Raw genomic sequence first — 15,457 nt, 5'->3', positions numbered from 1 at the left:
TATTTATAAGCCAGGAAAAGTACTCAATTGAGGGTTAACTGGCATTGTATACTGATTTATATCTTAACAAAACTGTGTAAAGACATTTTGGTACTTCAGTATTAAACGGAGGCCACATTTTGTCAGCGCGCTGCGGTTATGTTAGGTTGGGTTATCATAAATATTATGTGTGTAGGACTTTCCTAGCTTCGTTATGAATCGAACGATACTTTCTATTATGATAACCCAACCTAACATAACCGCCGCAGCGCGCTGACAAAATGTGGCCTCCGTTTAATACTGAAGTACCGACATTTTAATAGCACAACAAATAAAACCCTACTATTACCATCTACTAAATTATAACAAACTAAGGTTCTAAATTTCAATCTCCAACTCGTTAATATATAATGATTATGTAATGGCCGTTATGTAGTGTAGGTCACCACAATTCCCTCTTGATGTACCTCTACATGACGAGACAACAATTGCCTTACATCAAAATAAGGCACTAGGCTAGTAAAAGTTAACGTAGGTTTTTTATTTGAAAATTATTCTGATTAATAAAGGTGAAGAAATTGAAACAAACTGTTGTGACGAGAGAAATTATGAAGTTTAAAGTTTTAGGCCTATTTTAACGAATAACTGAAGATTATTTTGTTTATTTACTTTATTCTTTTAATTGAATGAATTTAAAAATATAAATAAGTATATCATAATGTTTTACTTGTCAAATCAGAATGAATTATATGCAACACAAATCCAAAACATTATCCGGCAGTGCTTCAAGCGGGTAAGTGACCAGCTACCTGCCTTGCTCTACTGTGTTTTTACTTTGGGGAACATATTACCAACAATAGCACATATATTTAGACCGGGTTTATTTTTTGTGTCGATAGCTCTTAGAGGGTAGACACAGACTTGGCTATAAGGTTATCAGTAATGCAGTTCAACTTGTTATCTCAAAACTCTCAAACGAATCGTAACGTGAAGCCTAATTCCGTGGTTGACTTCTACCCGAACCTTTAAAATATATTTGCGACTTTGTAACTTTTAAATAAAAAAGTTCGTTAAAATATCATGTAAATTGTGTTGGGAGAAGTAAATGATACTTCATAATGACTGTGACGCTGGTACACATAATTTGTAACATATGAGAAGATAATTGTCGAAAAAATACAAATATTCACGTTTCAGTTCAACTTGTGTCAGTGAAAAACACGGACTAAAATTATGTTACTGGTGAGCTTGTTTGGTAAGTGAGGCACTTTTCTTACTTTAGTTTTATAAATAATTTTAGGGTTTACTAATTAATAACTAGCATGGTATTATTTTTACATGTAAGTACATACATTTTAATACTTGGCACGGTTACTATGTCCCAGAACGTAGGTGTACACAAAAATTAAAACATACTTTTAAGGAGACATATAAAAAGTTTTGCTGTTTGTTTGTTTGTTTTTTTTAATAATTAATGGCTTGATATAATATTAATTGACTTACTTACTAAACTAAGTATATCCCACATCTACCTGTTTTAATAACTTAAACACGAAATGAGAATTTATTTTGCTGCTCGTATATCAAAGAGTATATTTTCAAACTTTTTCAAACATAATTTCACAACCACATAATTGCATTAAATATGGGAGAATACACAAACAATTAAAAGCGCGATTTTTGTCATACAAAAGTTTGATATTTATTAAATATATATTGTTACATCAAAGGTTATTATAATTAATTACTATTGGTATTAATTAATTTCATTTTAATAATATAATATATTTTAATCAAATTCCAATGGAGCAGGGCTTTATGGGAAAAGGCTTGTTTTGAGGGTTTTATAAGATTTTACAGATTCTCATAAAAACATAAACATTTGCAAATTCTATTCTCAAACACTTTGTAGAGCTTTAAAATAAAAAGATTCTGTAATTTTAAGTGTTGTTTTACTCTACATAGTTAAAGATAAAAATGCAAATAAAACATTTATTCTTAAATTTCTATGCTATTCTTATTGAGAGTACGTAGCTTTTCGTTTTTAGATTTATAAATATATTTGATTTAGAAGTTTGGCATAATAAATACATTTTATAATAAACTGTTTAAATTATAGTACTGTACCAAAACACTTTATTACCATACTTGCACCAGTAAACCAAAATAATCATTAAACCGAGTTTTTATTTTTTAAGGCGTAATCCTGTGATTTTAAGAAAATATTTTAATGCAAAAAATAATCTAAATAGGAAGTAGTCTATGACATATACCATTCCACTTGATGCAGTTAGGTAAGTGGGTTTGTGGATCAGGCGGAAGAACAACATAGCTAAACAATTGGTTCTCTTTTATGGTTACTTTAAATTAAACGTAAGATTGAAAGGGTATTGTTTAGTGATAACAACATATATGGCTAGGATAAACAAATTTGTTGGAGAGGCTTCTATCAAATTGCCACGAATTATGTTCAGTTGCAAATTGAGCAAATTCATGCTCGTACAGTATATTATGCTCAGTATTAAAACATCTAACTAAATATATAAATCGCGCAAACGCAAAGCAAACCTCGATAAAGGCAGTGTATTTCAACTACGGAATATATATTTATGTTTTAAATTACATACATATATATATTTTCGCTTTTATTTGCTGTGGTATTCTGAATATTTATGAGTGTAATTTTGTTTTTTAGTCGTCTTAGCCGAGTACTGTATTATATTACATGCAACGGACCCTGTTCCCAAGACGAACGTGAACGCTGATACAACTTCAAATACACTGGCGAATCAGAAAAGGGGGAAAAGCGAAGAAAATTTAAATGTTCAACACGATGCTTCAGGTGAGCTCTCGACCACCTTCTCTGGTAAAGCCTTAGAAAGACAGGATACTGGAAATAACTTTAATCTAGAAGAGTTATATTCTAATGATGTTTAAGGCGGAGATAATAGAGATGAAAAATTAGAAGATGCAAAATCAAAAACTAATTTTGAAAATCTACGATCACTATATGGTTATGATCACGCCTATTTTGAAACATCTGTTAACTTGGGTGGTGCAGAAAAAGAGGATAAGAAGATAAATGAGCAAATAGGAAACCTATATGGTACGTTTAAGGAGAAGTATGTCCTTCCAATTGCACCTGATAATCTCCGTTACGCCTTTATAGTAAGTAAATTGAATTCATGTTAAATTTCAAATGTACGTGTTATATATGCTGTGTTGGTTTAACCTATAGTCAATGGTTTAACTTACTGGTTTTAAATTGCCAGCTGTTGTCAATGTTAATATTGTATGCTTACTAATAATTAAAACACATGTTATTAATTTAAAGGAGAGAATGAAAACAAAAGAGTTGAGTGTGTTGTCAAATCTTGGTCTTCGGGTGTTGACCGCGTCGTTGAATAAGTTAAACTAGAGGCCGACGTTTCGGATGCGTAGCAGCTATCCATCTTCGGGGCGAACTACTATTCAACTGAAGCTGGATGGATAGCTGCTACGCATCCGAAACGTCGGCCTCTAGTTTAACTTATTCAACGACGCGGTCAACACCCGAAGACCAAGATTTGACAATCTGCAGTGACCGTGGAAGCTTATTAGTACAATAAAAATATGTTTTGACCCAAAAAAAATTAGCACAGGCGGGGAATTTGGTACAGATGTTGGGTGTACCTTCCTTTTGAACATACTAAAAGTCCCCTAAAATTGAAGCTGTGCTACGGCCGCCATATTGGAAAATGGCGGCATATTTCTGTATTTTTGGCTATAGTGACTTTACTATTAGAGATACAGAAAAAAGTTAAAAATACAAAATGTAGTCCATCTAATAATAGGCCTACACATTTTTTGTATTTACCGTTTCCCTCTAAACCCAACGGTTTTTGGGTTATTTATGATTTAAGTATATTTAGGTTTTCTATTTATCAAAAATAGGCGAAACCCATGGAAATCGACGGTTACTTTAAAGGTTTACGACAATTCATCCGATTTAAATAGTGTAATACTATAAAATCTTAAAATGTAACTTTATTTTATGAGTAAAACAACTTCACCACAGCTAACCTGCAAACTCAGCAAGTTTTCGTTTGATAGGATGTTTAATTAAATGTATATAAATAAAATTAGGTTTAACAGGTTTCTAGGTTTGCTGCTACAGGGATGTTGGTATAGTGCGTTTTTTTAGTAAAATATCAATAAATTAGTATAAAATAAACTAATTTTCCAAGTTTGATCACAATAAATACATAAACAAGCAAACTACAACAGTTAACTTATTCATAAGAATAGTACGGGAGTTTTAAATTTACAATTTCAAATTTAAATATACAAATGTTGGTTGTGTTTACTAAAAAATATGGCAATTATTTGTCACGATTCAAATATTAACCGAAGGGGTTTTCAAAAGTAGATGGATTAATTATTAAATGGATAAAAAAGGGGAAAAAATATTAATATGACTATTGCGTAGTTTACAAAATATGGTTGATTACCTTACTGTATACAATATTTCCGGTACTTGGTACGAATTAATATTACTTAAATCATTTGCTCCAACCTTCTTATGAAAACCCCTCCGGTTAACATTTGAATCGTGACAAATTATCGCCATCTTTTTTAGTAAACACAACCAAAATTTGTATATTTAAATTTGTAAATTGTAAATTTAAAACTCCCGTACTATTCTTATGAATAAGTTAACTGTTGTAGTTTGCTTGTTTATGTATTTATTGTGATCAAACTTGGAAAATTAGTTTATTTTATACTAATTTATTGATATTTTACTAAAAAAACGCACTATACCAACCTCCCTGTAGCAGCAAACCTAGAAACCTGTTAAACCTAATTTTATTTATATACATTTAATTAAACATCCTATCAAACGAAAACTTGCTGAGTTTGCAGGTTAGCTGTGGTGAAGTTGTTTTACTCATAAAATAAAGTTACATGTTAAGATTTTATAGTATTACACTATTTAAATCGGATGAATTGCCGTAAACCTTTAAAGTAACCGTCGATTTCCATGGGTTTCGCCTATTTTTGATAAATAGAAAACCTAAATATACTTAAATCATAAATAACCCAAAAACCGTTGGGTTTAGAGGGAAACGGTAAAAAAAAAATGTGTATTATTAGATGGACTACATTTTGTATATTTAACTTTTTCCTGTATCTCTAATAATAAAGTCACTATAGCCAAAAATACAGAAATATGCCGCCATTTTCCAATATGGCGGCCGTAGCACAGCTTCAATTTTAGGGGCTTTTAGTATGTTCAAAAGGAAGGTACACCCAACATCTGTACCAAATTCCCCGCCTGTACTAATTTTTTTTGGGTTTATGGAATTTTTCGCTTATTTTTACTGCACTATATCATCTAGTTGAGTGTGTGTTGCCTTTTAAAGAAGATGTTAGTTAAATGGTTCAAATAAAATGTCGTTATTGCATACTTTTTTTACTTTCACTGAGTACTCATTGTTTTTTGTCAGTTTATTCGTAACAGTACGTGTTTCAATATACTTAGTACATAGATAAACAGTTAGCAACTAATCCTTTTAATCAAATCATTATGCGAAATAAAACTGTTCATAATTAAAAATAGCATTCTTTCATCGCAAATTATAATATTCGTAGTCGTTTAAACTGCCAAAACAAGACTTTCTAAAAAAAAATGTCACGTTACTAATATCTACCGAAAGGGCTACATATAAAGATTACTAAAGCAATTTGTGTAATAACAAATGTATCCAAACAAATCCTTAGATGTATCCAAACCACTTATATTTTACAAAAATGATTTTGATATCATGAAACAAGATTTAGTTTGATAAAAAAACTTAACTAAAAAATAAAAAAATCTCGACTTTAAATATTCATGAATTAATGTAGACAAGGATACAATACCGTCACTAAAAATCCAAGTAGTCCTAAACATTAAACAATCTCGCAGTTTTCAAGTTGAGAATTGTTTATTATAAAATGAACTAGATTTCTCTAAACATTTTGTAGCCTACGTATACAAGACGCAAAAGCGCATGACGGAAGTGGCTCGAATAGGTGACGCAACTTTCAACATAACAACAACAGTTGGACCGAAATTTGTAGTTTATAAAAACTATTTCCAACGAGTTTATCGAAATAATGTTTACAATATACGCATTTTACAGATATTCAGACACGGAATAAGATCACCTATGCATTTTCCCTTTCAAACAATTTGGGCATTTCAAAAGATGTGGGGCTTTGGAATAGGACTTCTCACCAAAGTAAGTAAGCAGTAAGCACATGTGTATTCTTTGTGTAGGCCTAATTTGTTTGCAAGATTATTCATGATAGTTATAATTTCTCTACTTAGATTATCTTTTATTGGCCTTTTTATACAGGTGGCATTTTCAGCTTAGGAATTATATAATTTATGTTCCATACGCTTGTACAAAACCTTTAAAAATCTTAAGAAACTATAAAAACTTTTCATTTTTACAGCGTAATATCCCTTAGCTATGTTATCAAAGGCATATGACAGTGGTTGGTAGATTAAAGTTTTAAAACGCAATAGTGAACAAGATTTTTGATTAAAGGTAAGGTAAAGTTTTTTGTATTTTAAACAGTTTTCAAGTAAAATCAGTATAAATTCAAAACTATTAAAATTTACATTTCCCTTATGTTTGCGCCTCAAATTAGGGCAGTTTGTATTTAACCACGATTAACAAACTTTCTCTTTCATTAAAATCGCTGATTTTCTACATAATATAAATGAATAAATCCATAAAAGCAGTTTAAACGCAATATACAAGTACAAAGTACTCACTTTATTACATTTGAGGATTTATTTCTTAGTCAATTACTTCCATTATACATACCAAATATAACCCGTTACCCAAAAAACTATAGAAAATACTTATTTTTATACTTTATTTTAGTTTTAGCTATTACAATTATTAAAAGTGTTGATAAGCTTGGTTAAAACTTAATACAGGGATATATTAATGACAGAAAACCTGCATGTTTAGCAGATTCCCAACAGATTTTTATTTATTTATTTATTTGTCAACGGTTCTACCATTTTACTACATAGAAGTAATTAAACATTACAAGATAGATATAGGTAGATAGATAGACATAAGATTTACAAATAAAATTAACAAACAATAATGTAAGCAATAATGATATTTTTAGCTATAATGGTTATACATTTAAATTCTGAATAATAATTGAATAATTGAAATTGAAAATAATACGAAGGTATTTTTCCAAATATGACTCCGATTGAAAAATTAAATTGCTCTTGAATAATGCACCAATCACACGTGCAACAAGTTCATGAAAATACTGAGGGACTTAGTAAGTTACCATGCTCCAATTTACAATTACAAGACTGTTTGTTTCAAAAGTGCAAGTACACAAATGCAATTTAATCTTTTATAACAATATTTATTTGCTTTGTAAGCAAACAAATAAAACAAGCATGCATTGGCTGGGTATGAGAATTCAGGCAAATGATGATAAATTTAATACAAGATAAGATACTCGCAAGTGGTTTAGAACATACACTCTCGTGCTAAGAAAAACATTGGCTACTATGGCGTAACCATATTGTATAGGGGCCTATTTTTCCCTTCTGAAGTAGGAGACAGCTTGAGTTGATGTGTTAACGCCAAATCGAAAAATAATAGGTATCCCACTGTAGGCGTAGTACATAGGCATGCATTTACCTCTTATTACCTCCTCCTTGGCTTGATACCAGCATAAGCTGGTTAGGCTGCGTCAACTATTTACAATTTTAAGAATGAAAGCAAATATTTACAATATTTACAGCCTTCCATTTAGTCAGATTAATAAACTTAATCGAAGACAAATAATAACTTAAGTCAGATTAATAACTTAATTAATTTGACCTAAATAGGATAATAAGATGATTAGATGCTTTGTTAGATGGTGTTGCATGTTTGCTAATGCCAAAACCAACTAGTCTATTTATTTGTCTTACGTAGTATCCTACAAATTGCTAAGAATTTAGTACTTTTCAATAAGGTTATAAGAAACTAACTAATTGTTCTATTGGCAAATTCAGTTTAATATAATCATATAATTGGTAAAGTTCTCAGTGAAATTATAATTTGCGGGAATTGCTGTGCTATTCCAGGATAGATTAGTTTGATGCTCTTGGACAGATGAAGAAGTTGTCATAAAGTTTAACTTAGTAGTTTCATTCAGTAGTACTATATGATCAGGTGTGTTTATTGTATATGAATGGACTTAACCCTTAATAACTGTTGTTGGATTAAAAGTAATGAAAACGGCATTTTAGCCCGTAGCGAATAATGGCTTTAGTGGGTTCATAGTACTGTAAAAAAGCACCAATTACACTTCCTATGCTGTCTAACCTGCATGTATCAAGTGTATTCTGTTTTCAGAGAGGTCGGCGTTTAATGCACCACGTGGGCGAGTCTCTTGGCACAAGATACAACAAGCTTGTCCCTCATTTCGACAAGAACGTTGTCCAGTTTTCATCCTCTAAAGTTGGACGTGCACGGAAGAGCGCAAAGTGTGTGGCAACTGGGATGTTTGGCCCAAATGACCCTGTCTTCACAGACAAAGACAGCTTAACATTGGCTCCATGCAAAAACCTACCTGGTGTAGAGGTTGGGAACTTTGACAAGTGCGATGTGAGTTTTAGATATTTTTACATATTTATCGAAAAAAGCAGTTTAAATTGCAATCGTAGGTCACCAAAAGACATATAAACATATAAGCAAACAAACAGATGGATGGTCTTTTATATATGACTTGTCTTGGCCTTTATATGCCATACATTGTAAAAAGAAGCCAAAGCCGTATGATTCCCAACATCAATAATTCAACTATCTAAAATTGTTGCAGGTAAGGTGACATACATTTCCCTCCTAAACACGCAGCTTTGACACAATATTTTACTATGCATACAAATATGTTGCATGTTAATAACTACCAGCTGCACAAAAGCCAATTTTGATAGTGTTATTACTTTCCTTTTCCAGCTCTTTGCCGATGTTGATTTAAAATGGTTGAACCAATGCAATATGTATACCAGATTGAGAAAACAAAGTCAACAAAGGGAAAAGCAAGAAGTGTCCCCTCAAAGAAAGGTATTCTATAATTTGCTGAATGAGTGCATTCATAACTCGTACCAAATACCAGGCTTTGCAAGGAAACTTTACCACAGTGCCAAGGCTTTTGATACATTCCAATCATGGGTAAGTAAGGGAAGGTTGTATAAAATCTCTTCACGGACAAATATTTTAAATCTATAAATTTTAAATATGAACATTTGTATATTTGAATAGACTCAAGCTCCAGAGATTATTTAATGAAACTTCCATATCTCCCATTTCCTTTGGAAATTCAAAACGAACCTTGAAAAAGAATTTCGCAAAATCATGTAAAAAATATATGCTTGAACAATACCTTGGATATGAGCTGACTTGTTTAGTTAACAGGATAAAGTTACCCTTGATAAGCTCCAATTCCAATAGCGTGATAACAATAAAATTATAATTTGAATTTTAGACCCTACTATCAATAAAATATTATGAGATTAAGATGCTCAACAATAATATAAATCACACTAAGAATGTAAATAAGTGGTTTCTTGGTAAGTACATTCCCAAAAATGATGATTGAAAGATATATAGTTGATCACTGGATTTTTGTCTCAAATTGAATTGAAAATAAATCGTGATATTTTGTTCAAGATATTTACAATAGATAATGAAATGCCCATTTATTTCTCTAACCATTTAGTTTACAAGATAGTCTGCATGTAAAAGGTGCATAACCCTGATTTGGTAAACCTTTTGAAGACTAAGCTTGTCTTTGAGGCCAAAATTCGAATCTCTTAATAAACTATAGTTTATATTATAGTACTTGTTAAATAGGTAATTTGATACTTCCAGTTGCAATGTGCCCCCTGTATGCATCGTTCGCTTTTCAATTATACTTATTCACTTGGATGATGAGAGTGACCTGCATATTAGATATTATTCTTTAAAAACACATATGTTGGTTTAAGAACACATTTTGATATTTGGTAAAGTAATCAAGAGAGTAATAAATAACGTAAAAAGTACGTTTAAGAAAATATTGAAGTTGTGGATATAGTTAAAAAAGATCTATGCCAAAAATATTTATAATAATTGAACAATACATTTTGATAAATTTATTTTAATCTTAAAATAAAACCTCCAATGATTCAATAATTCAATAATTTATTTCGGCCACTAAGCAAAAGCGATAGGCTAAGTCACTTACAATACAAAATAAATAATAAATAGTCCATCTCTTGATTCACAAATAAATGCAAGTTAGATAAATATAATAATAAGGAAACAAATAAAATTAATCAAAACAAAACTGTAGCAAAACCATGCAACAAAAAACAGGCAAGAAAATAGCCAAGCAAGGCAGTGCATGAGCATTACCTATAACAAAACTGGTAGTCCTACTTTAAAAAATTCAGACAGGTCATAAAAAGGGTTTTCTATCAACCAGTCCTTCATTACTGCCTTGAACCTTGAAATAGGCAAGCCCCTTATGGCTACTGGTATTACCCTTATGGTACTGGTAGATGGTTGAAAAATCTGTAACCTGAAACAGGGAAACATTTAATTGTTCTGGTTAGCCTGTGTGTATGCGCAAAAACATTTAAACAATTTCTTGTGGCATAGTTATGTACTTGGTTGTTTCTCAAAAGGTGCACTTCATTTGCCATTTCTAAAAGACATTGAAAGATATATACATTGTATACAGTCATAATGCGGTTTTATTGGACCAGAGGAAGGCAGTGTTCCAGGTACTGGGCTCCACTCAGCACCCTGACAGCCTCCTTTTGCAACACTAGAATTTTACTCACACCAAAAGAATGACCCCAGAGCCTGGTTCCGTAAATAATGGTGGAGTGGAAAAAAAACAAAATAAGAGGCTCGAATGAATTCCCCAGACAAGTCAGTACTCAGTCTTCTGAGCAGGAATATGATCCTGCTCAGTCTACTGAACACTGACTCTATGTGGTCTCCCCAGGTGAGGTGTGGGTCCAGAGTGAAGCCCAATAACTTCACAGGTCCAGTTTTTACAAATGCCATGTCTAGACAATACAAATTGGCCATTGATTGGGTTTTGGACTCATTCAAAACAAGTTTGTTATCATTGAACCATGACGTGGCCACGGCAAGAAGGCTTTCAACCTTAGATCTAGAAATACTGATGATGGGATCCTTTGCATACAGGGTGAGGTCATCAGCATAAAATATGGCTCTACCAGACACATGGTAGTACAAGTCATTAATAGACACAAGGATAATAAATGGGCCCAGAATGGAGCCTTGAGGATCACCATGATTCACAGACAGAAGAGAGGAGTTTCTACCTCTCCAAGAACCTGTTGTCTATTGCCAAGATAGGATCTGAGCACCTTGAGTGCATAGCCGCGTATGCCATATCCTTCCAGCTTCAGGATTATGATATTGTGTGAAACGCAATCAAATGCTCGTGAAAGGTCACAAAGCAAAACTGAGACATTTAATCTATTTTTAAGTGAGCTGAGCACAGTCTGGAGAAGGGAGGCTACTGCCGAGACAGTAGACCTGCCCCTCCTAAAACCAAACTGAGCTGGCACAAGCAGGCAATGGTCCTCAAAGTGCTCGTACAACTGTTCTATTATAACAGCTTCAACACTTTGGCAAATATGGGGATGATAGCAATAGGCCTATATCTACTGACATTGTAATGGTCTCCTTTCTTAAACACTGGGACTACCCTGGATATGTTCATTGCATCAGGAAAAATTATCTCTTTCAAACAAGCATTGATCAAATTAGCAAGGTGATTTGCAACATAGTGGACAAAACCTTTTAGTAGATCAGTTGACATATCAAAGTAATCTTTACTTTTAGATTGTTTGAAACTGTGAACAATTTTAATTATGTTAAGGGCAGTAACAGGCTTCCAAGAAATGTCGAAGGGAACCAAAGGAACCTTTTCCAGGTTACATCCAGTACTGTCTACATTGGGGTTAGTTAGCCCCTTGTGAAATATTATTTACAGTGCTACAGCTGTTTACAAGTTCCTCCACAGAGTTAAGGAAATATTCATTAAAATCCTCTGCTTTAGCAAATTCACAACTAACAGGAGCTGACTTAGTCCTAGTTCCCTTAATAAAATCCCAAGCTGCTTTACATTGATTAGGCGCTTGTGAGATAGACGAGACTAGGTAAGCTTGTTTTGCCTATTTTACTTTTATTTTATAATCAGTTCTCAAACTCCTTAAATAAGGTATGAGAGCAGGGTTTTTTTTTTAAAATATCGCTAACTAGGATTACTTGATCTCTCAACATAGACAACTCAGGATTGTACCAGTTACCAGACTTCGCTGTCAAAAAAAATATGAAAATGACATACAAGCAGGAAGGTAGGCCAGAGATTCATTCCATAAATTCTGATATGATTTCAACACATCGTGAAAGGCCTTAACATTTATTGGGCTGAGTAACCTAGAGCTAACCTTAAAACTAAGTTTACCAGCTAACAGTTCCTCCACCTTCGAGTCAAATTTAGGTCCAGTAGACAAACTTAGGATGACATGTTGATGGTCAGCAATCTGATCTCTGCTAACCCAAGCACGATAGTTCCAGCAGTCAAAGTTGGTTAAGAATGTGTCCAGAGATGCTTTACCTCTTGTTGGCTCAATAATACTACTATAGATATTGAAACTACGTAGTAGGTTTAAAAAATCACGAGCCTCACTTGTAGGCTTTAGCTAATCTATGTTATGGTCAGTTCCAAAGACCACAGAGAGACCAAGAGTGGTCAGATAATAAAAACGCTGGTTTAGAAGTCTAAAAAAGTGACAATACTACCACTTGGTGACCTGTACATGGTAACAACAACCAGAGATAATTCATGTATTGCTACAGCTGCAATACATGCATTTTAAATATAAGCATCTAAATACCCTGGTACTACAAAATGAGTATAAGTTCAGTGTACTTTAACCTTTCATCAAAATTAAATTTTACTAAGAAAACTTAACAAAACTTAGCGAGGAACTTAAAGTTTTCTTCAAACCATTCTAGATTCTCAACAAGAAAGAAGCGCTTAAAGAATGTGTTGCTCATGCGATGCCGGTGATGCAGAAAGCCGTTCAACTACATTTGTGGTACGAGATTCACGGCAAGACAAACATGGTGGAGTATTATATAGGTAAATAAAATAATGTTGTTTAAAAATATCAAATATTTTTGAAACTTAGCTATAGTAGCTAAATGCAATATTACGTTTTCTTTGATGATTTATCTCGTTACTATAGCTCTGCAATGAAACTATCGATGAATGGTCAGTTGAATTTTAATCTCTGCGAGCTAATCTTATACGAGGTTCATGTATAAATAATACAATCTGAACTTTGTGTCATATGCTATTTAATGATTTCGGCCCAAAAACGAGATGATTTTCCTTATTTAAAAAATATAATAATGCACTTTACCTTGGATAGTGGTCAAAATTGAAATTGTCTGTAACGAGAATATATCTTTGGACGGATCTTTTTCATCGATATATATACTTATCAAAAATTCCGACATTATAACACTATTTAATTACAATTCCTTGTGAGCTTTACTCTAAAGAACTTCATACACAACACACCCAGAAACATGTTATCTTGAGTAGTTAACTAAGTCTTGTTTCTAAAACAGTACCCTGGCCAATGAAATTAACGTTCGTAACGAACCTCATGTACGAGTATTTATTCCTTGAAAGGTTTTACGTACTTTTACAATGTTACTCAGTTTGAACAACTCTTGACAGGACTTTTGGTAAATACAATCCTGACTGAAATGAGCAATGGACTCCAGAAGGATCCAACACAAAGCAGACAAAATCTTGAAGATCCTGAAAATGGTCACACTGAGTCCAAATTTGGGGAAAGAAGATTAAAGATGCATTTTCATGGATCGCATGACGTGACAGTAAGCCCGCTGTTCTGGGTTCTTAGCCAAGATGAGACCTACTATGCTCTTACAGGAGACACTCTCATTGTAGAGATGACCTCAGACTATACCGTCCAAGTAAGCTATTCAGGGTTTACAAATTTTACTTTTCATGCAATTCTTAATACTTTCAAAAGGTTATATATTCCATTTTATATATACGTCCTAATAAATATTGCTTTAAAACATCAGTAGCATAACAATTTATCAAGATTTAATTAAAATCAGGAAAAATATAAAGACATAACAATGTATGCTGAACGGAATGGATTCTTGTGGGTATACGTAAAATAACTTGTTAGACGATAACCGTAACGATAGTATTAATGATTATTTTGATAAACAAAGTTTTGACATATTTCGCAGGTATTCCTTTTTTCTCCCCTCACATTGGGAAAGGGCGAGAAATTTAGGCAGATATCATTAAAACCTCTGTGCGGCAAGGAAGATTGCAAATATGAAGAATTTGAGAAAGCTTTGACGAAATTCTCATATGATGAACCTACGTGGAATTCAAAGTGTAAAGATGATGCTAAGCTTACCAGTGATGATAGACCTTTGCCACATGATATCAATGATGAAGATTTACAAATAATGCAAAGACCAGTGACGAATTGAAAGAGGAGAGAGTTAAGTAAAAACATAAGGACAATGAAAAATGTAAAAAAAAATGTTAACATTTTTATAAAGAAGTCAAGGAGAAGTCAAATTGGAGAGGGATCAAAATCCGACTCAAATCTTCAAAATATTTGTGAGGTTTGTTTGTTGTTTCATTATTTTATGGTGACGGGTTTTCACCCACATATTTTTGTAATGGAAATTCGACAGAATTATGCTTAGCTAACATCAGTAAAATTAATTTAGCCCCCTTACTGTTTCAATCTAAATTATACCCCATAAAATACTTGCGTTGTAGGTGGTAGGTATTTCACGTCTTAAGCCGGGTTTTCCTAGGCGCGGAGTCGGCCAGCGGAGAGAGGAACGCGGAGAACGGACTCAGCTTGTCTTAGGCAATTTAATGTTACTGTTTTCCTAGAAGCGGAGCGGAATGCCATGTTAATTTCAATTCCGCTCTCCGCGTTCCTCTCTCCGCTGGCCGACTCCACGCCTAGGAAAACCCAGCTTTAGGGAGTAAATAGTTATTTGTGCAACTAGTGAGAAAAGTGAGCAATTGACTCACTCGAGAGAAATCCTTACCATAAAAAAAAACCATAGAGAAATACTTTTCCTACAGTTACCATAAAACAAATAAATTGGTGAAGAAACATAACCTATTTTTATACAGAAGTGAACTTTTAACATAACATTTAATGCGAAGTGACAAATACAACAGTACAACAGCTGACCAGCTGATTTACAGCCAGTGCTGCCAACGTATTTCGCGCGCATACGACGTTGACTGCATGTTACGCGCTCACTATTTCGTGCCTTCACGATGCAAATCTGGAGTGAGACAAAGT

The 15,457-nt window shown here is 33.0% G+C and overlaps 1 protein-coding gene across 1 annotated transcript; it reads left to right on the top strand.

The window, feature by feature from the left end:
* The first annotated feature begins 1,181 nt into the window (after positions 1 to 1,181).
* LOC129004053 (uncharacterized) lies at positions 1,182 to 14,632 on the top strand. The gene is made up of 9 exons (XM_054432433.1): positions 1,182 to 1,234; positions 2,675 to 2,821; positions 2,918 to 3,147; positions 6,144 to 6,242; positions 8,391 to 8,642; positions 8,994 to 9,209; positions 13,083 to 13,209; positions 13,816 to 14,075; positions 14,364 to 14,632. Exons 1-9 carry the CDS (start codon positions 1,213 to 1,215, stop codon positions 14,613 to 14,615), a joined length of 1,605 nt encoding a protein of 534 aa, XP_054288408.1. The 5' UTR covers positions 1,182 to 1,212; the 3' UTR covers positions 14,616 to 14,632.
* Positions 14,633 to 15,457: the final 825 nt, after the last annotated feature.

Source organism: Macrosteles quadrilineatus, unplaced genomic scaffold, assembly GCF_028750875.1.
Source record: "Macrosteles quadrilineatus isolate MER2022 unplaced genomic scaffold, UCM_ALF_1.0 Scaffold_9__3_contigs__length_116548681, whole genome shotgun sequence".
Taxonomy (NCBI): domain Eukaryota; kingdom Metazoa; phylum Arthropoda; class Insecta; order Hemiptera; family Cicadellidae; genus Macrosteles; species Macrosteles quadrilineatus.
This window is presented reverse-complemented; position numbering and strand designations above follow the sequence as displayed.